Source organism: Varanus komodoensis, unplaced genomic scaffold (genome assembly GCF_004798865.1).
Source record: "Varanus komodoensis strain SLA01 unplaced genomic scaffold, ASM479886v1 scaffold3, whole genome shotgun sequence".
NCBI lineage: Eukaryota > Metazoa > Chordata > Lepidosauria > Squamata > Varanidae > Varanus > Varanus komodoensis.
In genome coordinates this window covers 63,423,308-63,448,773 of record NW_025335761.1, presented here as the reverse complement: position 1 = coordinate 63,448,773, position 25,466 = coordinate 63,423,308, and the positions used below count along the sequence as shown (strand labels likewise).

General features: G+C 53.5%; 2 protein-coding genes across 2 annotated transcripts in view; both read right to left on the bottom strand.

The window, feature by feature from the left end:
- CNIH1 (cornichon family AMPA receptor auxiliary protein 1) overlaps window positions 1–248 on the bottom strand; it is a 9,856-nt gene extending 9,608 nt beyond the window's left edge. Inside the window, exon 1 of the mRNA XM_044436525.1 lies at window positions 114–248. Within this exon, the coding sequence (XP_044292460.1) occupies window positions 114–194 (81 nt within the window). The 5' untranslated portion in view covers window positions 195–248. The remainder of the gene's footprint in view (window positions 1–113) is intronic.
- A 1,604-nt stretch (window positions 249–1,852) lies between these two features.
- On the bottom strand, window positions 1,853–25,023 carry GMFB (glia maturation factor beta). The gene is made up of 7 exons (XM_044436411.1): window positions 24,990–25,023; window positions 19,175–19,271; window positions 16,843–16,892; window positions 15,073–15,122; window positions 14,184–14,266; window positions 11,982–12,055; window positions 1,853–7,501 (listed from the first exon to the last, which is right to left on the bottom strand). Exons 1-7 carry the CDS (start codon window positions 24,990–24,992, stop codon window positions 7,430–7,432), a joined length of 429 nt encoding a protein of 142 aa, XP_044292346.1. The 5' UTR covers window positions 24,993–25,023; the 3' UTR covers window positions 1,853–7,429.
- Window positions 25,024–25,466: the final 443 nt, after the last annotated feature.

Sequence of the window (25,466 nt, the reverse complement as noted above, 5' to 3'; positions counted from 1 at the left end):
GCCCCCCCCCGCCCGCCCCTGCCCTGCCCTCCCCCCCGCAGCCCCCATGCCTGCCCCCGCTCCTCACAGGCCCCTGACCCCCACGGGCCCCGCTCCCCCCGCCCCCCACTCACATGCCAGATGGCGAAGAAAATGAGGGCGGCGGTGAGCAGCAGCGCCAGCATGTAGCAGAAGGCGGCGAACGTGAACGCCATGGCGGCGGCGGCGGCAGGCCCGAGCCCAGCGGCGGCGGCGGCGGCGCGCGGGGGATTCTGGGGCGGATCATTCAGGGCGGCCGGCGGGGAAGGGCAGGGAGGTGGCGGGCGCCCACTGCGCAGGCGCGGGCCAGAGCGGGCGCTGGCGGGGGGGCAACGCTCGCGCCCGCTCGCCGAGCCGCTCCGCGGCGGCCCTTGCCGGCGGGCGGCGGGACTGCCGCTGCCGCAGCGCTCGACTCGCGGGCGGGCCGTGCTCCCGGCGCCCCGCGCAGACCTGCCGGGCCCGTGAGCCCGCGTCGTGGGGATGGAGCAGCCCGGGGCAGGTCCGGCCCTGGCGCGCCGCGCGAGAGGAGCCGCGCCGGGCCGGTGAGGCCGCCTGCCTAGCACCGGAAAACCAAGCGGGGGGACTGGGCGGGAACCTTCGCCTCCCCACGAACCTCTCGCCTGGTGAGCGACTCTGGCCCTGGAAGGCTTCTGCAACCCACGTGGTAGGCTTCAAGAGGGCTCCAGCCCATGCTGCACTCGGCACATGTACCTGCATGTGGGGATCTGATGTTCAAGCCCATCTTCCGTCTCCTGGAAGGCTGCCCCCTCACCTCAAGCTCAGGAGGTGATCACCAGAAACCTGGTCTTCTCAGTGGTGGCACCCCAAGATGCTCCCTTGGCAAGAACATTGGTGCCTTTCCAGCTCCAGAAGCCTATTTTTCATTATTATTTGGGTGGGTGTGATTTAGCATCTTTTATCTCTGGGCTGGACTGGATTTTACTGCTTCTAATGGACTGATAAACATATAATAAAACCATAAACTTGTAACACAGGACTGCTGTAGCGTTTGAGGGATTAAATATACCTGCCCTGTCCATAGAAATACCCACTCCGAGCAGCCAAAATCCCCTAACAGCTCTGCATCCCATTTCCAGTTGCCCTCTTCTCCTTCCTAGGGAATCTATCAAAGGACCAAACAAACAGAATGTGGCAAGAGGTCCAACTGGAAGGTTCTTCTTCCCAGAGGTTTATCTGGGCTTGCCCAACAGCAGGGACAAACAGGGACATTCCTACTGGATCACATCACTTAGATGCTTCCCCGAAGCGTCTTGCCGGAGCTGCCAAGAGCCATTTCCCTGCTGCAGGTCAGGGCAAAACGGAGCAGTCTCCTGCATGATCCGCCCAGTGCCCTCTTTGAAAGGAAGGCTGTATGTCTGGAAACGCCACTACACAACTCCGAGCAGGTTTGCCACAGTGGAACGTGCTCCAGAGCCAGAGGCCTGGGGCTGCAGCTCTTCCACGGAGGAGATTGCCCTTGGCAGAGAAGCGCCTCCTACGCGTCTTTCGCTTGGTGCATTCCAGGGCTGCACACCAACAGCGGGAGCCTCTTGTCCTCCGATGTGCTGGAATGCAAGTCCCACGGACCCCCTTCAATGGACCCCCTTCAATAGCCGTCTCCTGCCATCCTCGCTTCCTCCACTCTCCCCGCTAGGGAAGCGTCCGCATGGTTATTTTTCCTCCCCGTTAGTGTCTCCATCCAACTACTGTCAGGCACGAGACAGGAAGGTCGGCCCCAACGGCCACCGCTATCTAGCCATGCGACCCCGGTTCCGACTCCCGATACAGGAATCCCATCCCTCAGCAAGAAAAACAAACAAGCCAACAAGAAAGATTTGCGGGGATTTGTTTATTAACATTTTGTTGTCACCAATATCAGTACAGGCACCATGCTTAGCCAGAAACAAACCAACAAACGGAAACCATTGGTTCGAAAGAAGAGAGAAACATGCCAGCATTCAAGGGAAAAACACCATGTGTGTGGACACCGTGACGGTTCTTTGCTGAATTAGCTCGCTGAACGACAAAAACACGCAGAATCCGCAACAGTGCCTCCCGAGGAGGCACCGCGACTTCTGAATTACGTTGCTGCCACGAAGGAGTGTTCTTTCTGCGTACGAACAGGCAGGCTTTGCCAGCATGCCGCACTCCAGATGTGGAGGAGGACAACTCCCAGAACCCCCCCAGCCAGATGGGAGCTGTTGTCCAATGGATCTGGAAGAGGGCAGGCTGGCCTATGTTGCTGCATTAGCAGGTCCCCAGACGGCAATTCCCCCCACCAGGTCGCATTTCCTTGGGACTGGGGTGAGCAGCTTGTGGCTCTCCACTCCTCTCCTTTCTGGCATACCCGGACAGCCTAGCCGGTGCTAAGGCGTGATGGGAACTCTAGGCCAGACCAGGCCCTGCCTTAGCCGCCCATCACTCGTGCCGACCCAAATATTGGTCCTGTAAATGCAGCCAATATTCTCCCGAACGCACTGGAGGCAACGGCAGGGCTTGGCTGCCAGCAGCTGAGCGGCAGAGCGAGTGAGCTGCACACGCAGGAGGTTCTGGGAAGTCCCGCAAGAAGGGCGACCTCTTCGGTGCAGAAATACCGCTGACTCCGGCGCTGCAAGCACAGCTTCCCGTGCCTACGGCCACACGGGACACTGGCAGCCAAGAAGGGACAGGATGCAACCCCAGTAACGAGGAGCCGAAGGCCTTGCTCCCTGCGGCGGCCCCAAGGACTTGCACGAGCCATCCCGGGGCGGCCCCTGGAGTTACCGGAGACTCCACGGAATGTGTATTTAAGATTCAAAATGAGATGAGATGACGAGAGATTCAAGACCCACCTAAAATCCCACAGCAGGAATTCCCCACTCCAGACACTTTTCTTTTTAATTGCACTCAGACCGAAGCTCTGAGTGGAGAAGGACAAACGTTGGCCACCCGCACCCCTTCCGTCCAACAAACCTGTCATTTCTGCAGCAGCCCAGCCACTTGGGGAATTGCTCAGGCTGCGCTACCCTGTTCCTTGTTCTCCGACAGCTGCTAACAGTGGAAAAAGCAGCTTTCCCCAGCCACGTGGAATGAACACTGGGAAGGATGAGCGTTGCCGCTCGGAGGGCACCAGGCTGGGGAAGGCTGGTGCAAGAACAAGCAAGCCGAGCGCGAGGTCCGTGCATTCGTGGAATGGTCTCTATAGTCACACAGCATCCCGTTGGAGCCGGCAGACGGCGGGCGGACTGTCCAGCAGGCCACCCAGGGTCCTCAAGGGCCAACTCTGCTTGCAAACGACGCCCGTGCCCTTTCCTGAGGGCCTGCGAAGACAAGAGCCTGCAGGCGTGGCCCACCTCAATGTGGCGGGCACCAAAGCCCTACCCAATACGCTCGGGAGCAGACCGTGGCGCGTTAAGGAGGAGAGCGGCCTCCGTACGGCTCGGTCCGGTCGCCGCTGCCTTTCGGCTCAGAGCCCGCACTGTTTCTGCCGGACGGCACCGCAGCTGCGTAAAGGCCCCGGCTGGCCAGCCAGCCGCTCGATCGAGTCTATTGAGCCCAGCCGCATGAAAGCGCCTCCGTCCCCCTTTTGAGGTCAGTGCGTTTTAGGCTTAGCAGGAGACAAGGGGGAGGGGAGAACATGAAGCTGCCTGTTTGGACTGGATCACGGTTAAGAAAAATGGCTTCCTTTGGCGAAAAAAGGACTTCCTAAGCACGACGACTAAGCCACCTGTTCAAGAAGGCGTCGCCCAATCGGGCACTCATGTGGGGATGATAGAGGTTGTGGTCCGATGCACCTGGAAGGCACCAGGTTGTGGAAGGTTGCATGAAATTTGGTAGGAGTAGATCTGGATCTGCTGGGAGATCCATGTGACCCGCAGTAGGTCAGCAAAGATTTTTGGCTCCAAACTTTCCGAGTGGCAGCAAAAGGAAGACCCCGCTTTAAATTGTACTGCTGGAATAAAGACGGCTCAAGGTAACCGAGAGCGGATTTCTGCATACGGGGGCTGTGAATTCAGTATGCAATCCGACTTCCTGACTTCGAAGTGCTTTAGTTCTAGGTGTCTGTCTTTTGTGCCAGGCACCGGTGGGTAGATTTTGGGGCTCCGTAAAGCAACCACTAAGCAGCTCTCACAGCCTGCACAGGGCGAGCAAAGCAAGCTTCTACGCGGTGTAAATTTCAAAACGCAGCGACCGAACGCACAAAGTATGCGCATCGGAAGATGCCCCCAGATCTGAGGCAGTCCTGGTGAGGCCGTGAGAGAGAGGCAGCTGCAGTTCCTCGAGTCTGGCGCAGCCGGTTGCACGAGGGTTCCGGTTGCATGAGGGTTCCAGCTGCACCGCTGTCGGGGCCGCCTGCTTTGCAAGCCACTGGGGCAACACATCCCGCAGGGCACCGCTGCCCCTCAAGGCAACAATACAGAGGGATTCCACAGAGGTGGTTCCTGTGCGTTAGCTGCATGCCTGCAACTGTCCTTCCAGTATAGATTTAAAGGCATGAAAGGCAGAGTTTCAGCATCTTACTCCCTCTCAAAGCAGGCGAGATTTATTCGAAGTATTTATAGCCCAGTGTCAGCTTGAGAACTCCCAGTGGAACAGAACTTCCCTGTGTTATTCTACATGGAAATAGCATTTGCATTTATAACACGATTTTCCCCCTCAAGGGGCTCCGAGCATCTTCCGTAAAGGGTCCTTCAATAAATCTTTCTACGATATGAACCGAGGTACTGCAAAAGGCTACTTTTGGCAGGCTCGGGTTCATCTGTAGCGAAAAGATTATCCTCGGCCATTGCTGTATGAAAAAGCACAGCCCGTCAATAAAAAGGTTCGTTTTTTAAACTTTGCTATGAAGCATAAGGTTTTCTTACTGGAAACTGGACTTGCATCTCCACTCCTGGTGGAGCAGGGGAGAAATGGCTGTACAAGAATTTTTTAAAAATCCAAAGCTGGAAAGGATTTCCCTATTAACAAAACCTGAAGATTGTCATTAGTTCAGAAAGGGGGAGAGGAGAAAGATGGTCTGTGCAGCATCTTAGAACAATGCCACTTACAGGAAGTTCAGTAAGGCTTCCCGAGAGGTTCTCTTTTGTCTTTTGTTAAAAAGGGACCGGGCCTTTTCAAGTGGAACCACTGGCTGCCCGAGCTCAACAACGTGCAGGGCAATAAAAACGGCGGATCTCTGGCCACACTGGGCAGAGACGGACTGCTCAAGGCCCCCTCTTGCTGGCAGCAAGCAACTCTAGATGTTTTCAGCTGCAACACCCACAGGGGGAGTCGAAGCCAACGTGCTGGCGAGTGCCAGCGTGGGGAAGCTGGTGCCGCCCTCACAAGGTGGCTCGCTGCCAAGCTCCTGCCACTAGGAAGTTCCGCTTCCTGTCTTCAGGATGGCAGCCCGGCACCCCGAAGCCAGATCTGGCCGGCTGCACGCTTGCCTCTGGGCTCTAAAGCAACGCCGGATAAAGACTCTGCCTGCAGCCCTGCTCTCACGAGAAAAGCCGCCTGGCTTCGAAAGGCCAACGGAGAGCTCACGCTCTAGTCTTACAAACCCCGGAGGGAGGCACGGACGCGCCAGCCTCGCACGCGCAGGTGGCAAAGCCCTGACTGCCGGCGGTGCCAGCTGAGTGCAGGACTCCGCGTGTGCGGTGGGGAAGAGCGCATTGTGGGGTCTGAGGCAGCAGGTGCTTCTGGGGGCTGGAGAACTGACCACCCCGCCTCTCGCGAAAGCCCGGCCCGGCCCAGCTGTCACGCAGGAGCAGCCCTGCCATTGGAGGAAAGCCTGGGGTGGGGGGGGGGGGGTACACACATGCATCCTAAGTTGTTAGTTTCTTCTAGAAGCAAGACCGTGCGCAGTCCAGCTTCAGCAGAGTTCCATGCTTTGCACCCAGGAAATTCGGATGGTGCATGAAAATAGCAAGATTCCACGGCCACCTGATTTGTTCTGAACTTCAACGGGCAAGAGCCCTTGCCAGGGACTGATACCCCTTCCCACCCATGCCCAGGCAGACACTAGAAACCCCTCTGGCTTCCAAGATCTTCGTCTTGCAGCCAGAAAAGGCCAGCTTGAAAGAAGGTGGCAGCCAAGATGGCCGCTGAGTTCTGCAAATGGAAATTCTGGGGGGCAAGAAGGGCTCTGCAGTCGTGGGGGATCAGAGGAGATGCACTACCTTAAGACAAACCTGCGCTGGACACTGGCAAACGGTAAGTCCCAGGAAAGAAGAAAAGGGTGGGGTGAAGAAGCAGGGGTGGATCGGGGTCTTTTGGCGGGAGCAATGCCCGAGAAGGAGTCCGAGTATAATTCTTGGCATCATAAGCCCTGGCATGTACCACTGCAGGTGACGTTCTCAAGGGGAAGGAAGGAGAGAGAAGAGATCAGCTTTAGACCTCGTCTTTTAGACCAAGTCAGCCAATATCAAGTTTAGCATCTTAAAAAAACAGCAGTGTAAGATTTCTTACAATCCGTTGAAAGATAGGCATTTTTCCTTAAAGAAGGCACACAAACCGAGAAGTGCTTGTATAAAAAGACAAAAAGACATTAAGAGAAAGGTTAATAAACTGACTTACAAAGACTTCTGGAATGGATGTCCACCAGAAAGCATCACTGAGCCCTTAGAATTTTTTAAAATCTACTTTCCATTTGACTAGTAAAAATGCTATGTTCTACTCACATAAAAATAGGCGGGTCAAACCTCTGACCTGAAACAGAGTTAAGTTGTGCAGCATCAGACAAGTTCATCACTGGAATTTTAAGGAAAAGGAAGTGGTCGATCCCGAAACCTGAACAGTTAGGAGGTGACAGACTAAGTGCCGGTATTAACATTCCGGAAAGCGGGCATTTGGGAGCAGTTCAGAACCCGTTATGCCCGGATGAAATCGCCGAATACAGCGCTGCTTTCGCATACAAGTCTTAGTGTCCAGTCTCTGACAGGAGCGGATGAACCCGCAGCTCAAGGACAAACGGTTACTGTAAGTTCCCAGGCTATGAACATGCGTGGCCGGGAACAGACCCCAAACATTCCCCTTCAGACAAGCACGAGCGGTGCAGAGGCCCGTTCAGTTCAAAGGGGCTTGTGCGGGAGATGTTCTTTCCGAGACTGTGTCCCACAACTGCAAGCAGCTGCAAGCTCCGGATCAAGCCACAGAGAAATATTAGTCACACAAGCACAAAAACAAACTGTATTGTCCCTGCAGAGGAGACTCGTTCCCTTTTAAATGGTTACAAAGGAAGGAAAAAACCCAGGGCAAAGTCTGGTTAGGCAGGAGACATTTCCTCTGCTCACTGTATAAACTTTGCACGCACAAAATATATATAATATATATATATATGTACATACATACACACACTGCAGGAAACAACTGCAAATACAGTGCATTCTAGAAAGGTGGAGCCACGGCGGGTTCCAGTTCGCACCAGGCTGGAAGGTGTTGCCGACTTTTTTTAATGGAAGAAGCCGAGTTTCTCCCGGAGCCATTCCTCGGTGAGGTCCTCTGTATTCCTGATTTCAAAGACCTTGCGGGAGGGTGGGGAGGGAGAAAGAGGGATGACGTTAGCAGCAAAGCCGACACCAGAGAGGTCACACCTGCTCCGCATCATCTCGCGAGCATCTCCCGGATGCTCTGGCCAGAGGGAGCTGGGACAGCTACAGGAGAGGACTGTTCAGCCGGGACACCCGGGTCGTGAAATGCCCTCCCCCAAATAGGCTTGCCAGAGGGCACCTCTACTGGCACCTTCCTTTCCCCCAGACATTGGAGAGACCCTGCTCTTCATCTCTGCAGCTGTCTTTGCACTGCACTGTAAGTTTAATATTTGCATTCTATTTTATATTTTTCGGTCTTCGGTATCTTACTCCTTGAGCTGCTTTTAATCCACCCGGACAACACCAGTTAACAGGCGTATTAGAAAGATGATAAATGGCCCAAAAGGGGCATGCCACACTGGCTTTTAGTCTTTTTAAAGTAGCCACGGAGCCATTTTACCAGCCTCCTGCCAGCGACGCCGTGTCACTCTGTGGTCCATGCAGGCAAGCTGCCAGGAAAGCATTCTCACAAGAAGCATCGCGCAAGCCAGTGGGGACTGAGGCTCAAGCTCTTGGGACGCTCTAGAGCCACACTGTACACAGAGACGGGGACCCCGTGTCCCGCCTGCGACACTTCCATCATCAGGGCACTTTCCACAGCGGGCAGAAGTTCCTCGTGCACAGAAAGCTAGCCACTCAGGGAGAAAGGGAGGCTGGGCAACTCTCCACCCGATGCGTCAGTTTCCCAGGTACAGTGTTTTACTCCTTACTAGCAAACAGAGCCAGCTCCGTGTGGCTTGGAATATGCATCAGTTTGATGCAGAAAGACCTTCTAATCAACTTCAACAGTTGGCTGAAAATGTTGCATCTGTCTTGCCTCAGTGAAGCCACACCTGCTGGTGCCCTTAGGTACAGTATATCACAGAAGTGAGTACACCCCTCACATTTTGTAAATATTTTATTATATCTTTTCATGTGACAACCCTGAAGAAATGACACTTTGCTACAATGTCAAGTAGCGAGTACACAGCTTGTATAACAGTGTAAATTTGCTATCCCCTCAAAATAACTCAACACACAGCCATTAATGTCTAAACTGCTGGCAACAAAAGTGAGTATATCCCTAAGTGAAACTGTCCAAATTGGGCATTATTAGCCATTTTCCCTCCCCGGTGTCATGTGACTCATTCGTGTTACAAGGTCTCAGGTGTGAATGGGGAGCAGGTGTGTTAAATTTGGTGTTATCGCGCTCACTCTCTCATATTGGTCACTGGAAGTTCAACATGGCACCTCATGGCAAAGAACTCTCTGAGGATCTGAAAAAAAGAATTGTTGCTCTACATAAAGATGGCCTAGGCTATAACAAGATTGCCAAGATCCTGAAACTGAGCTGCAGCACGGTGGCCAAGACCAGGCAGCAGTTTAACAGGACAGGTTCCACTCAGAACAGGCCTCGCCATGGTGGACCAAAGAAGTTGAGTGCACGTGCTCAGCGTCATCTCCAGAGGTTTGCTTTGGGAAATAGACGCATGAGTGCTGCCAGCATTGCTGCAGAGGTTGAAGGGGTGGAGGGTCAGCCTGTCAGTGCTCAGACCATACGCCACACACTGCATCAAATTGGTCTGCAGGGCTGTCGTCCCAGAAGGAAGTCTCTTCTAAAGATGATGCACAAGAAAGCCCGCAGTTTGCTGAAGACAAGCAGACTAAAGACATGGAGTACTGGAACCATGTCCTGTGGTCTAATGAGACCAAGATAAACTTATTTGGTTCAGATGGTGTCAAGCGTGTGAGGCGACAACCAGGTGAGGAGTACAAAGACAAGTGTGTCTTGCCTACAGCCAAGCATGGTGGTGGGAGTGTCATGGTCTGGGGCTGCATGAGTGCTGCCGGCCCTGGGGAGCTACAGTCCATTGAGGGAACCTTGAATGCCAACATGTCCTGTGACACACTGAAGCAGAGCATGATCCCCTCCCTTCGGAGACTGGGCTGCAGGGCAGTATTCCAGCATGATAACGACCCCAAACACACCTCCAAGACCACCACTGCCTTGCTAAAGAAGCTGAGGGTAAAGGTGATGGACTGGCCAAGCATGTCTCCAGACCTAAACCCTATCGAGCATCTGTGGGGCATCCTGAAACGGAAGGTGGAGGAGCGCAAGGTCTCTGACATCCACCAGCTCAGTGATGTCGTCATGGAGGAGAGGAAGAGGACTCAGTGGCAACCTGTGAAGCTCTGGTGAACGCCATGCCCAAGAGGGTTAGGCAGTGCTGGAAAATAATGGTGGCCACACAAAATATTGACACTGACCTCAATTTGGACAGTTTCACTTAGGGGTGTACTCACTTTTGTTGCCAGCATTTTAGACATTAATGGTTGTGTGTTGAGTTACTTTGAGGGGACAGCAAATTTACACTGATATACAAGCTGTATACTCACTACTTTACATTGGAGCAAAGTGTCATTTCTTCAGGGTTGTCACATGAAAAGATAAAATATTTACAAAATGTGAGGGGTGTACTCACTTCTGTGATATACTGTACATGCCGCACCCTATGCCCCCAAAGGAGTATCTGTCCATTTTTTTCAGTCCTGTGCAGCTCATGAGCTCTCAGCAGTTTACAGGTCAAGAAATATTCCAGGAGGATCCCCCACAGCGGTGTGGTAGCTACGAAACTGCTCCCAGCCCCCTGATCGCCTCGACCTTCAAAGACAGATGAGCAAACAGGTCGTACAAGAACGGTCGAGTTCTGATTTCTCACTGCTGGCCTGGTGCCCGATTGTAGCTCATGTGTGTTTCCGCTGCTCATTTGCACAGCTGGCAGATTCACGCAAACTGAGCAGCAGGACAAGAGATCAGCCTGAGTTTCACAAAATTCGTGCAAATTTGCTCCACATGCTGTTCTCGCCTGCCCGAGAATTGTGAGCCAACTGAATGTGAAAACACGAGCATGTGCCACAGACAGGCCTCAAATGATTTGGGGCTCCAAATGGGCACACGCACATGGTTCGGAAACAAAAATGAAATTCTCAGGCAGCCCTTAGCTTCACACTGAACGGCCAGCAAAGCGATGTGTGAGCTGCACCTGTTGCTAACTTCAGCCCCATGGACACATTAAAATTAATTCATGTGTTTTTTTAGGGTTAACTCTTGGGGGTGCACCCCTGGGGGTCTGCTTGGCACACACACCAAGGTTCAGGTGCCCCGGTTTGGTCTTGCTGCCCTAGCACTGAGAGACAGATAAAACCGTATTGATTTTATTATGGAGGATAACAAAAGGAGCCTTTAATCATGCAAACTCTAGGAAGTGGGCCTGTCTCCTTACTCGAGGCCCCATGCGTAAGAAGAGAGGAAGAGAGAGAGATGTGGGTGATTCTGCCTGTTTGCGAGGCAGGAGGAAAAGGAGATGCAGCTGGCAGGAGCCACAGCAGCACCCAGGAGGGGCTTTTTGTGAAAAAGGAAGCCTTCCGGCAGCCACTCCGGCGTTATTTTGCCCCTTCCATGCTCTCCGGATGCAGGCGGCAGCGTCCGCTCAGGCTGCATTTGCGAGGATCAATCCGAGTCATTGATTCAAACGCAAAGATGGAAAATGCCCAGATCAATCGCCGCGGACACACAACTCCAACACGAGGCACCCACAACAGGCAGGGGCAATTTGGCAATGGGGCCGTGTTTGTGGCGGGGGTGAGAGGCGCTTTCTCAAGGAAGGCCCGCTGCCCGGCGGCAAGAACAGCCCCACTAAAGACGACTGCTCAGCGTGCAATTCTATGCACGGGGGGGGGGGCTTTTCTCTGCCGGCAGGACTCCCCCAGCCAGGCTCTCGCCGGCCTCAACATGCTCTGCATGGCCCCCTGGATCAGTAGCCTAAACCAGCATTTGCCAGCCGGGCTGCAAGAGCCGTTATCCCAGAGGCAGGGCATGATGGGACATGCACTCCAACACACCAGAACAGGCCCGCTGTGAGGAATTCTGGTCTAAAAAAGTATTTCTTTGCCTCCTTGAGGGCCGAAGGATCCCCAGCCCGATTCACCCTCCCGATGGCCACGGCTTGGACTGCTCGGGTGACCCCGTGGGCCACGGACAGTGCGGAAGGGACATGAGGCTGCTTTCTCACACAGAAGAATCCTGAGAAGGACTCGGGATGTTCACTTTGCCTGAGGGTAACGGAAGCAGAGGAAAAACTCGGTAATCGCAGGGCCAAATCGGAGCCCGGCCAGCCTCGGGATAATCTGGCCCGCAGCACTCCGTGCTCCTGACCCCTGGCCGTGGCGGCGGCCGGGGATGGAGGCCTGAGAGAGCTGGGCAGCACCAGGCTCAGGTGCCAGCTCGAAAAGGACTTCACTCGGCGTGATTCCAAAGCAGCCTTGGAGGGCAGAAACCACGTGAGGTGGCACTTCCCCCGCCTCCTGTCAGTACCGGGAGCGACCGGAGAATGCGCGCCGAGAGAGAAAGCCCCGCGTTCGTTCTGGTTTTACCTTGGTGAGTTCCGCGGTCTGCACTAGCTTATTTTTGCTGCCGGCATACATCATCTGCTGCTCCGGCTTGCACCCTGCGATGGTGGAAAGCGGGGGGTCGGGGAGTGGGGAGCAGAGGCAGAGCAAGCGAGAGTGAACAGTCTGTTTGGCGACAGGCCCCCGTCAGTCCGTGAGGCGCTTGCAAGCAGGTAGCACAGGCGCAAGCCCTTCCTCCCTTGGGGGTTTCTGCCTGGCACACCGGGGCTCAGCCGGCTTGCGGGGGACGCCCCATCCCATGCACCAAGGGGGACGCGGCAAGCTGCAGTGGCAAACCTGTGTCAGGAACGGCTCTCGAAACAAGCAGAAGGGCCGGTTTTATTTTATGAACAGCCGTGAGAGGCTTGTGTTCAGCGTGGTCATTCACAGAGTACGGAAATGGACACAATATGGACGGGGAGTTTGCCTGCAGCAAAAAATCAACACTTGCTGGGTCACTGGCAGTGTGGGGCAGTGGTGAGAGCACTGGCTGGGGACCTGGCCGCTCTTCACCCAGGAAGCCCACTGTCCTTAGGCCAGTCTCAGTCTATCCTACCTCACAGGGCTGTTTTCTTGTGAGGAAAAATGAGACTAGGTCAGCCACCTTGGGTTCCTCTCATTAAGTGCAATTCCACAGTAACAGGCAGCACAACCTGATCACCCGCTTGTGTGTGGCTGTGTAGCTGACCCACAATTTGCTATCACGTGCAAACCGCATCCTAGACTCGCATACCCAGCGCTTTCGACACACAACGGAAGCTGTCCCCTGACAGGACAATCTTTTCCGAAAAGCGGGGCAAGTTCCATTCATGCAGTCCAAAAGCACCGCCAGGGGCCCGAAATGCACAACGCCTCCCAGCTTGTTAGACTGGAAACGAGGAGGAGCCACAGCCAAAGACCCTTCTGCTCCCCAGGAGATCTGACGATGGGTCGGCTGATGAAAGCGGTGTGCTCTAAGCCATGCGCCAGTGGTCCGTGGGCAGCCCCCCGCACAGAGGAAAGCTCTGCCTCGTCCTTCTGCAGGCCGTGCCAAGCGCTTCACTGGCAGGGTGGCCGACAGGCAGGACAAGGAAGCAGCAGACCACAGGGGTGAAACACCCCTCAGTCTTGCTCCTTCACGAACAGAGAAACAAGCGGGTGAACGGCAGCCGCGCTCCAACAGATCTGCCCTGCTTTCCCAAGGAAGTGGGTGAAGCTCGCAGAGCTCGGAGGTGGAAAGCGCTTCTCTATACAATAGTTGGATTTTTGTCCCCATTTTATCCTCCAGGCTGCTCGGCAAGCACCCGTGAGCGCGTATGTCGGGAGGATGCAAACGCGCACCGCTCTTGTATGGAGAGCGCCCACGAGAGGGACAGAACTGCTGGCTGAACCCAGAGAAGGGCTCCGTTGTATTATATTAACTCTAGTGGGCCCCTTAATGCTCAAACCCCTGGGCAGTCCACATTTAACAATATTAAAATCGCACCTTGAAATGCACTGGAGAAAACAAGATCGGTGGCAACAAGAAAAATCAACAATACAAAAACTTCAATTAAAATGGAGCGGCATCCCAAACATTTCTTGGGGAGGTGTTTAAAGGTGCCGCATCTCCCGGCCCCAGAACCACCCCGGGAAGGCGTTCCACTACTGGAGAAGCCCACTTTCGAGAGCTGGTACGTGGAATCACGGCTGGACTGTGGAATGACAGGGTGGCCTTCTCTAAAGGGTTTAACTTTGGGCTGGGCTGAGGCAAGCTGAGTGCCAGGACCTGCCCCCAGGCCGTCTCGCCCTTCCTGTGTCCACAACAGAGTCCTGAGCATGGCTGAGCAGTGACTAGCAAGTATCGCAACAGAGAAGGGAAGGGACCCAACTTTGGGGGACGGGGGAATAAGCCAGCCCCTTGCTTTTGCCGCTCCACTTCACCTGCCTCCAGCTCCCAGCTCTGCTCAGTTCCCACACTGTCCAGAGCCACGTGGTTTTGCTTTGCTCCAAAAGTGAGATGCTTTAAAAGAATCGAGCAGCGGGGCCCTCAAAAGGCCGCTGGGCAGTCCTGAGTCAAACCGGCCGTTCTCAGCCAGCCGGACCGCAGCTTCCGGCACAGCCGGATCTCTGTGTCGCCTTAAGCGATGTCCACGCAGGGCAGCGGCCAGCCGCACTTAGTTTGCACTGGAAATGGTTTGCGCAAGAGTTAGCCAGCGCTCGACTTACCAACTGGGCTGGAGAAGATGAAGCAGAGCGGGTAAGAAACTCTCCCGTCGTCATGCTGGTACTTGTAGCTGTAGACAATGAATGTTTTCTCTCGGTTAAGGCAACTAGACGAAGGCAGGGGCGGAAGCTGCTGAAAGTCCAGCTTCTATGAAGTGCCCCATCAGCGGATGGGCAGGCGAGAAAGCAGAGCACAGGGGGCGAAAAGGTCACAGGGGGTCAGCGACCTTCGAGCAGGGATGGGAGCCTCCGTTCAGTCAGAGGAGGACGCAATTCCATTTCCGAAAGGGCCTCGGGGCCGCTTTCCAGTGGCCGGGGGGGGGGGGGGGCAAAAGAGATGCGGCAGGGACAAGAACCCCAGCCTCTTCCTGCCATGACTCAGCCTGAACAGAAGCATTTCAAGCTTTCCGAAGGAGGCGGAAAAACCGGGAAAAGCCAGGAAACTGCTAAATGATGGGGGAGGAGGGACCAGAGGAGGGACTCCAAGAAGGCCCGGCGATTTCCATGTAGCCTGAAGGGCCTGATCACCAGGCCTCATCTTGAAAGCTAAGCAGGGTCCAGCCTGGTTGGAATCTGGATGGGGGACTTCAATCCACCCAGAGAGCCTCGGCTATGGGTGGTATAGAAATATAATTAATAATAATAAAATATAATAATTTCTCCCTGGCCTGAGGTCTCTTAGCCCTCTTTTATGGGCACCAATGCGGACAAAAGGAAAATGGATTTTCTCCCAGTGGCTGAAATGGCGACTCCCATCATCCCTGGCCCAGGCCATAGTGTCTGATAGTTGCTAGAGTCCCCCAAATTGAGAGGACACCACGCTGGTGAAAGCCAGCTGCCTCAAACACAGCACGGCCTAAAAACCGGCACAGCTCCACTGTGGGAAGGATATCGAGGCTGCCTCTCCGGGAGTTCGTCCTTCAGCTCGTCCGGAGAAATGCCCTGGTCGTGGTTGAGAAGCAAAAACAAGACTGGCTGAGGCTTTTGCAAGAGGCCAACACAGTGGTGAGAGAGAAGAGGGCAGCACCGCGGTGGAGAGAACACAGGGCTGTGGACGGGGCCCATTTCTTAGGCTGTGGTTGCCACGCTGAGCTGCATCTGCCTGGAGAACACTGCAGAGCTGTAAGCTAACAAGGCCTCCCTCCGTTGCTGTGTCTTAAAGCGCCCGAGTTCCTTCGGCTAAGTTGACAGAAGAAGCTCAAGCTCTACCTGAAGGGCCGATCTTGCACCACCTGAGTTCTGCGGGAGGTGGGCACGGGAAGGAGGAGGGCAGGAGGGAGAGCCGAGGCTCAAACCTGCGGACCCCCAGATCCCGGGCCAACTCCCCCCCACACTCCTGAAACACCACACAGAATGCCATGCATGGAAAGCCATTGCTGCACCAGGGAGAACCCGCAACCGTTCTCACTGGCCAGTAAAGCGGGGGGACATGACAAAGCCAAGATCACGGGAACGTTCACCTCTGCATGAGATGCTGGGTGCCACCTCCCTGCACGCTTCCCCAAAAGCGCATCCCAGCAAGGTCGGCGGGACCTCCTGGCACTCCGGGTCAATCAATGGCCGCTGCAACCTCCACAGCCAGAGGGCAGCTGGCGCCCGAATGCCAGCTGCCGGGGGCAGGAGCCCGCGAGATCTGGCTGGTGACTGTGGGAGGCGGAAGGCTGGCTGCCGGTCTGAGCCAGCCAGGTTTTAGGGCTGCAGCCACACGGAAACCAGGTCAGCCCGTCCGTGCAACCAGATATGTCTAATGGAACCACTTCCCGTGGTTATTACTTTTTTAAAAGCAAAATAAATTTAGTTCACTCCCCAGCAAGAGGCTTCCACGCCTGATCAGGTGGCGTTTTCCCCACCTAAACATGCACAGGAGTGAATCCAAGCTGGAAGAAACAGCAAAGCAGCGAGCCGTTTCCATTATTCCCAGTATCCGGAGTCCCTTTTCCCTTGCAGGCTCTATGCTGCCTCCCTTCCCAGAGCTGGCCTGCCTGCACACATCCATTGCTGAGCTCCTGGGCAGGAGGTGGCCTTGTATCCGTCCTGCCGGAGGGATCCTGCGGGCAGCCGGTTTGAATGAAGTGCTGGAGGCTGGAAGGGATGGACCGATCCGGCACGCCCTTTCTTATGTTCTTATGCGCACAAAGACTTCTTTTTGCAAGGGGCAGTCAGCTCATGCTCCCCACAGCTGACAATTCCACAAAATGCAGCCACAGCAAAAGAATAACAAGTCCTGCACTTACTGGGCCTCTTTGCCGCCCCGCATGTGATTCTCAGCAACCTCAGAAATCGGCCTTCCTCAGCCCGGAGTCTTCCAAAGGGTACACCTGCCACTCCCATCATCCCCAAGCGATGCAAAGAGCTACCCTCCCAGCTGGGGACAGGAACCCTGCTTGAACCTACCCACAGGGTGCCCAGTCAGGGATGGGGCATGAACAGCTCCCGGGTGAAGCCCGGATCCCTCAACGCTCCCTGTGCTTTTAGCCCGACCCCAGGATCGCTCCCTCGGCCACGGCCCCCACGCCGTGTCCCCCGAGGCATCACGTGCCGGCACAGGCGCCCTCCCCAACCTCTTGCAACCAACAAGCCCGGACATGGACGCGAGCCCCTTCTCAGCTACTCCTAATGTCAGACACGTGGAGAACCCACCACACGTGGCCCGTCCACCAACCTCGTGTTCTTCGTCCAGGACCACCAGCTGCTTGTCCTTGTCGATTTTCACTAGGATGAAGGGGCAAGGGAACAACATCACTTCATTATATGCCACAGGATTTAGCTGCACCGTCACTAGGCGCTGCGGCCCCTCCCTCTGCACACCAGCTGCCCTCCTCGTCCCTGTGGCTGAGGCCGACACCAGGGCCAGTGGAAACCCCTGGCAAGAGGCTTCACTGGGGAGACCCCACCCCTTCTCTGGGGAGACCCCAAGGGGAGCTGGGCAACCCCACCCCTTGGCGGTTCCCCAGCTCTTGCAGCTCGGCCCGCACGCCAAAAGGTCGGGCCGCCTCTCCCAAGGGTCAGGGCTGCCGCAAGAGCCTTCCACTAAAAAACACAGCATTTCTGGCTCTGTTCGTTTGGCCACAGCCCACCCTGGAAGGCATCCCACTCACACCTGCGAGCCCCTCCAAAATCAGCCCTTGGCACTGGCCCCTGTTGCGTCTCCTTCTGTTGCTCTGAACAACGTCAGCCCAGCATCCACACTGATCAAGCTTTCTCTAGATCTTCAGTTCGTCTTCCAGGATGCTCACCATTCCACCCAGTTTTGTACCATCTGTAAATCTGATTTTCGTTCCTTGCACTTCCTCATCTAAATCATTAATAAAGATGTTGAAGAGCGCTGGGCCCAGGACTGAACCCTGCAGCTCCCCCCTAGTTCCCGCCCTCCTGTTTGAGAAGGTGCCGCTGATGAGCACTCTGTGTCCAATTTATCAGCCAACTTTGGATCCACCTGACAGTTTTTCCTATCTAGTCCACGTTTTGCTAATTTGCTTATCAGGATAGCATGGGGCACTCTATCAAAAGCTTGATTAAAGGCAAGGTAGTTTATTATATCATTCCATTTCTATGCAGCCCCATAACCCAAAGGTTCTCTGGATGACTTGCAAGTGCTAAAACAGCATAAAATACATAGATATTGTCCACAGAGTTCTCTCTGTCCATTTGGGAGCTAACCCAGTCAAAAATTGAGATTGAATTGGTCTGAAAGGATTTATTCTTCATAAATTCAAGTTTTATTAATCACTGTTCATTTTCTTTGAGGTTTCTGTGGACCGATTTTTTAATAACTTGCTCCAGAATTTTTCCAGGGATTGATGTCAGACTAACTGGTCTGTTGTTCCCAGGTTCATTTTTTTCCCCTTTTTCTGAAGGTGAGAACAATGTTAGCCCTTTTCCCATGACCTGGCATTTCTCCTGTTTTCCATGATTTACTGAAGATAATAGCCAATGGTTCTGAGAGTTCACCCGCTAGCTCATTCATGGTTAGTTGTTGTTCCGCTCATGGTTGTCTGCGGGCTCTTTGGACAATCTCACAATCCTCCCGTTTCCTGTCTACTTTCTCTCTGCACCCCCTTTTGCAGAATAGGGAAAATGGGGTATTATTTTAGAAGGGGGATGCTGTTTCTCCTTGCCTGTTTGAGCTATTCTGCATGAGGAGGGGAAATTTGGAAAGGGCTCTCTGGGTAGACCTCAGGAGTAGATGCAGCAGCTTATCACCTCAGGCAAAAAAGCCCCAAGAGCAATGATGTTTGCTTTGTAATGAAGAGCCCTGAGAAATCCTCTCTCTGCCTGAGCTGATACGAACAGGCCCAACCCGCATTTCTCAAACGAGTGTGCGCTTGGAACGAAGTTATGCGCTGAGCTCCTCGTTTGGTTAATGCTGAGAGGGGGCAGTAGAGGCACGTGGTAGAGGAAGCGACGTGGGTTCAGGCCCATGCCTCTACCAGCGCGTCGTTGCCCTTCGCCTGTTTCGATCTCAGGGACCATCCGGCAAGGCAGACTTCCTCAAGCTGGTGCTTGCCAAATCCTGGACTACACAAGGCCACAGACCACGCTGGCTGGGGATAATGGGAGCTGCAGTCCAGCACATCTGGATGGCATCAGGCTGGGGGAGGCTACTCCGAGGCCAAGCAGTATTACCCACAGCCCTGATGCCAGGTTGTGGCTGCATTTTAGCCATATCTTAGCCATGTTAGCCATATTTATGGCCATTCTGTAAATCAGAGAGATTGGTCCCATGCAGAGACCAATCCTTTAGCAGACCTCAAGGCACAGCCTTAAGGTTCTGCATCAGCTCTCCACTTGCAAGGTCACATTCCTGTTTGTGGGCCTCCAGATGTGGAGCCATTTCAACTTTTATCAACATTTCAGGCACAAAAGCACGGGGCACTATCAGGCTGACGTGAAGGACATACTGCTCTGCTCCAGCCCAGCAACCGGCCCCCTCCCTGCCTCCACATCCCCCGCAAGACCTTGTAATTTTCGCTGGGCAACATCTTTTATCTTACTGATAATGGCAGCATTGTTCGTTTCTTTGCGGAAACGGAATTTTCTCAGCTTCTCCACTAGGTCTTCAGCAACGTCACAGACCACGAGCGATTCACTCTGGATGTGGAGGGGAGTGGGTTGGGGAAGAAAGAACAGGAGGAACGGGTGAATGCGACACTCTTAATTTCAGTTGGACACAACTCCTGGCTGCTGGAAGGTTCACCACCCGTGCAAAATACCAGGCTGTTCTACTGCTGGAACAAATACTTGAGAAGAACAAGTATTCCTGGGAACAAAGAGGCAAGACCTTGCAGAGCTGGCAAGTTTCGTTCCACAGAGGGATGGCTAATCCGGCTCGGGGGGGGGGGGGCTGGAAGCAGGAGTGGTGGGTTTCCCTTTCCCCCATTTCAACTGCTCCCTCCCCGTCCCCTTTGCTTCCCAAGCTGCAGCTGCCAGAGGAAGGGCAGAATGAATTCACCCCCTGCGGAAGGCCACACCAAATTAAGACGGAGCAGCAGGCCGCCCATCCCTGCTAGGAAAAGTGGCTTTAGATAAGAGGATTGTAAAACCTATCAGCCAGTCCTGCGGGGGAGCACTGTCTTTCAGCGCGGCCTTGGCTTGCCCAAGCGCCCCGAGCCTTCCACTTACTGACTACAACTCGCATTGCTCAAGCCCAGTGGGGCGAAGAACCCGTGTGTACACAGCGGACGAGTGCAAAGCAGCACAGGAAGGCCCCTCAGACGAAAGCCGTGGGGAGTTCAGCTGGATTTACCCCGAGGCACGGACGGAAAGGCGCTCGGCCGTCCTTCAGCCCTCCCCGGCCTTGCCTACCCCCTTGTCTGCCCACTCTCCTCTCTGGGAGAGACTCGGTCTGCAGCCTCGCTCACCCAGCTCCAGCCTCCCAAGCATGAAAACGTCTCCTGCTCCTTCGAATGACTTCATCCTTGCCCCATGTTGTCTTCCGAAGAAGCCGCCTCAACGCCAGCGTGTGCGTGCATGTGTGCTTCCAGCCCCGAATCCCCGAGCTCCTGGCTCTCACAACCCAACGAAAACAAGCCCAGCACCTCCAACTGCAGCAGTCACACTTCCTGCCCCCTTCAGCCCCCTCCCAGGTTCCTCCCTGTTGTTGTCTGCCTTGTGCCGTTTGCTGAATGTAGGTGGCTTGCGGCGGAGACTCATCCTCTCACTCTTTATTTATTTATTAAAACATTTCTTTGAGAAGCACCGCACACATACTCAGGCCAGTGTTGAGTCAATACGGCAGCTCTTCCCTACGGATATTACAACTCAGCTTGGGATGCAACCCCAAACACATTTCGTTCACCCCGTTGAACTCGGCCAGATCAACTTCTGAAGAAACCTGCCTAGGATTGTCTGGGTACTTCTGCAAAATCCAGAGGCTGCATTACAGCAGCGGCTTTGCGAAGGGACGAGATGGCCTGCCCCGGACATGGAGCCCATGCTCAGGTCTTCCTGAATATGCAAAGACGAGTCAGGTGCTTTTTCTTAAAACCACCATGCCTAAGTCAAGACAGTGGCTGCTTTCACACAAAACAAACAATCCTCCATGGTTACCATGACTCTTTTTTTTTACCATATTTGCTGCAGTACAATCAAGTGGTTTCTACTTTATCATGGTTATCCCTCCTTCCCATTCAGTCCTCCCACTGTTGGCATATATCCCATCAGTCACTGTGCCTGAAACTCAGTCCCAAGGTGCATCACTCCCGGCCTTTGCCGCATTAGTCCACACACAGAGGTCAGATGGCTGGAGTGGCTCCTGCAGCTGCCGCTCTTTCCAGAGGACTCTGTGGTACCAGCGTCATTGAAATCACAATGCTGGGTTCATACAACACAACAGGCCATGGCAGTACAGAGAAACCATAGAACAAGCTGCTGTTTCTTAGAGTGCTTTCTAAAGACCAGATTTACTATAATAAAATACCACAACTAGGTTTAGGCAACACAACATGGTAAACATCTAACATGGGTTGTCTAAATCTAGCCAGTGCTTTCCTAATTACAGTGGAATTACTGATACAGGTTTTCGGAGGTGGGAATACTCTGTAAGTTGAACTAGGTTACATTGGGCAAGTTTTCTACTACACTGAAGTACCCTAATTTAAAGCACAATCCTGTGCATATTTAGACCCAAAGACAGATATATTCCACAATCTGGACTATTTTCTCTCTCAACAATGCACAGGATTGTGCCTTTAGTACATCTTATTTGTATTTAGTAAAAAAAAAGAACAAAAATAAGAGCACTCCATATTATCTTTTTGTCCCAATGCACATTTAACCTGAATTTTGAGAGGAAAAAATGCACCAATTATGCAATTTAAATGCTTTCTTATGCAGTAATTTTAAAATAATAGAATGCAATTCCCTTACGTCCTTTGCATTTTGGAGAAAAAACACAAAAGTACTACAAACTGTTGACACCTTAATATATTTTAGTATCCACCATGGCCAAAGTAGCTTCATCTTGCTTTTTCAGCAGTCACCCACTCGTAATAAGTAATGAGCTTACAGCATTTTATTTGGAAAACCAAACACTGGAAAATCCTTGAGTGCAATCCATTTGGGGCAGCTGCTGTGAGCACCAAGTGGGGGAATAAATGCAAATCGGATTTTTTGGCACTATAACACAAGAAATCAGAAGGACCAACAGTTACCAAAAGGAGCAGATCGGAAACAGAAGTAGCAAGGAACCATTTCCAGCGTTCTCGTATCATCCCAACTCGAATTCTGTGTCAAGGAACGCCCAGATCAGTAGCATAAGGAAACACACTAGCAGTTACAGTTATGAATGGATGCAATTAAGAAATTACATCAGAGGAGTTACAGGCTGCTAGGCTGCCTCTGAACAGGCTGCCTTCTAGGCATTTGATGCCACCAACAGAAAAGCGTCTACTCTGCGTAGGAGCACCAGAAAGCACTGTTGCCAAGGTACAAAAGGACGGTATTTGCAAATGTCCAATTTACATATCCCCTGAGTAAAGCAGCCTTCCCCAGACTGAGCACACGCAGTGGCCATGCTGGCTGGGGATGCTGAGAGCTGAAGTCCAGCACATGACGCATCTGAAGATGGGGAAGGCTGGGACAATGATTAATGACTGGTTTTCTACTGTAAAGGCAAGAGGAAAAGCCAACTATTTCTCCTCTCCACTCTACTTTACAGAGTAGGGAGAATTGCTGGCTGTAGCTCTTTCCTCTCCTCTTTCTGGTGACATTTAGGCTGTGATCACCTTGCACCAAGGCAAGACGTGTTTTCCCTCTCCTTTTGCCTATGCTGATCTGGAGCACCATGCATGCTGCTGGAACTAAAAAGAATACAAAACAACTGAAAATGACGCAAGGGAAACCCCCATTCTAGGCAAGACTTCTGACCATATAACTCCTGGGCTGACGAGGGAGAGAACCTTGCCAATTAAAACTGGATTAGGTACTGCAATGCGAAGATGCCCTACATTTATCTGTACACAGACCAGCTTAAGAGGAGGCGCTTGCACAAACAAACAGCTTGAGGCCAGCGCAAAGCCTTGCTCTTTCTAAATGAACTGGCTGAAGAGAGTCATGCCCGACAGGCTTTTAGCACCCAAGGATTCCTCAAGACTGAGCACAGTTGGCTGCTAAGACTATAAAGGGGTGTGGCAGTGCAAACAAAGTGAATCGCACAGAACCAAAAATAGAAGCAAAGAAGAAACTCAGGTCCACACAGCCCAGTCTCTTGCAGGTCAAGAATCAAGCACACAGAATCACACCCTTTGACACCAGAACAGTCAACCTGAACAACCACCCAGGTTTCACATTCACCCTGACATAATCCAGTCTAGGAATGACTATTCTACACAGAGCTGTCCTAGGACAAAGCTGTTCCGTCTGTTTGCTGTTCTTTCCAGGGTAACTTCAGTGCATTGTGACACACACAAAATCACGTTTTGCCAATCCAGATTAGGCTGGCATGGACTTAAAATAAACACCTGGCTGGAGACAAACTCCAAGTAGGCGCAAAGCGGGTCAGTCTGCAAGCGAGTTGCAGCACCTGCCAGCAAGACTGCAGTAGCTGCTTCAGGGATTCTTTTGGCCTTCTAAAGAGGAGGTTGCTGTAATGGGCAGCTGCTAGGACAATGCACGCTTCTCTCCATGGGACTTACTTCTGGGTAGACAGACACAGGATTGCACGGCTAGGAACACCAGCCACTGTGTCAGCACTCTTGAAATTCTAGGCCAGCCTTCCACAAGCTAGGTCCCTGCAGATGTGCGGAAGCCCAGTTTGGGGAAACCGCCTTAGTCCTCATCTCTCCACCCTCTCCATTCATGCTTGGAATGAGTAACAGCATTTGTCATGCGCATCCGTGGCAATAAACATGAGCCTCAAGGCCAACATGAGAAGGTACTTATTGTGAATTAAGTAAAACAAAGCCATGCTTGTGTTTGTGGCATGTCAACTGTGGCTAAGATAGAACGCCAAAGACACACTGACCAATTCCACTGACAGGGTCATCATAAGCTGGAGACGACCTGACAGCACATAAGAGCAACAACAAAAGTTTTATTACATTTAAAAAGCCCTTCCCTCCGTGTCAGCTGTTTCTAGATCAGAATGGCACAAAGATGTATCCAATGTTAGTTTAGCTTAAGTATCAATAGGTCTCCTCCCCTAGCACTGGATGCAAACCTAGGAATAGACCCAGGTGGGAAAAAAAGAACAGCACTGGTGTTTTTCTAGGAATGGTTCTGCTGCACACAAAGAAAGGAAGAATTACAGCTTACCTTTTGGCAAGCTCTGTCCCTTTACAAAATGCAATTACCACAACACCCTTTTTTTCTTTGTAAGGGTGAGAGAGAACGAAAATACCAGCCAAGTTCTTCTCCTGGGAAGGAGATTAAAAGAGAATCTAGGAAAATCATCCATGTTGATGGAATACCATTGTTAGGCCAACCCCAAGATGGTAAAATGCGTGCAAGCTTTTGCAACGCTGCATATGTCCCTCTTGACTATCTATGCTTCTGGTGGCTTAGGGGGTAATCCTATACAGGTTTGGACAGGAAAAAAGATGTGCCGTTCTCAGTATGCCAGGCAATATAGCTAGATGCGGCATGCCGAGAAACGTAGAGTTTTTCTCTCTAACCTGGCACAGAATCCAGCCTTAAGTGAATTTAAAAAGAGTGATTTTGGGTGCCATCCCAAGGCTGGCTGGGGCATACTGGGAATTGTAGGCCTTTATTCTTCCTCAACGTGCATAGGAATGGACCTTTTGGGGGAAATCCCTACACGTTTTCATTTATTTGTATTTATTTTATTTTATACCACCCAACAGCCCAAACCCTTTGGATATAATACAGTAGAACAGCTTGTAGCCATGGACCCATTCATGCTCGAGGGAAGTTAGCAGGAGGAATCAATAATGCAAAGCAAGTTTTAAATTACAGAGCTGCCTGCCGCGAACAAAGCCGCCTTCTTCGCCCCCCTCCCGCGCCTCTGCATCCCCCCCTAGCCGACGCTCTTTGGGCGGCTCGCACCCGTGGAAGCACCGACCGCCGGCACGAGAGCACGCCCCCCCCCGCGGCCGCGCGCCTTCCTGCCCGTCTCGAGCGCCTCTGCCCGGATCCGCGGGAGGACTCGTTTACACGGAGAGGAAGGGCCCCGATCCACCCCCTAAGGCAGGGGAGCGCGGCGGAGAGACAGCTCCAGCCTCCATGGCACGCGGGGAGGAAAGCACGGGGCCCCCGGGCCGCCGCCGCCGCCTCCTCCTCCTCCTCGGCGGCCTCCTCCTCGCTTCCTCCGGCTGGAGCGGACGGAGCAGCCCCGGAACCAACCGCACTCACCATCTTGCAGCCGCAACAGCCTCTCCCCCAGCGCCGCTCGTCCCCTTTAAGAGCCGCTCAGGCCCCTCCCTAGTCCAGACCCAATCCGACCGCCGCACGCCGAACGCGCATGCGTGAGGCTGCCCCTGAGCCAATCAGCGGCGCCGCTCGCCTCGGCCGCTATCCTCACTCAACTACGGCGGGCGGGACGCAGCGGTGTTTCCAGGGGACCGCGATGAGGGCGAGCCTCCTCCCCCGCCCGCCCAGTCGTGCCAGCATCCGTCCACGCCGCCCACGCCTAGAGCGGCCCCCGGCCTTCCGGCCTCACGTGACGGCCCGGAAGTGGGCGGGGCTTCTTCCCGTCTCGCAGCCGGGATGCGGCGTCGCCACGGCAACGCGGGCGCTTTCCCTTTCGAAAACGGGCGCGACGGAAAGACGCTCGCCTGGGGGAGATTTGCAGTGCTCGGGCGTGTTCGGAGTGGAAAGAGGTCCCGTCGA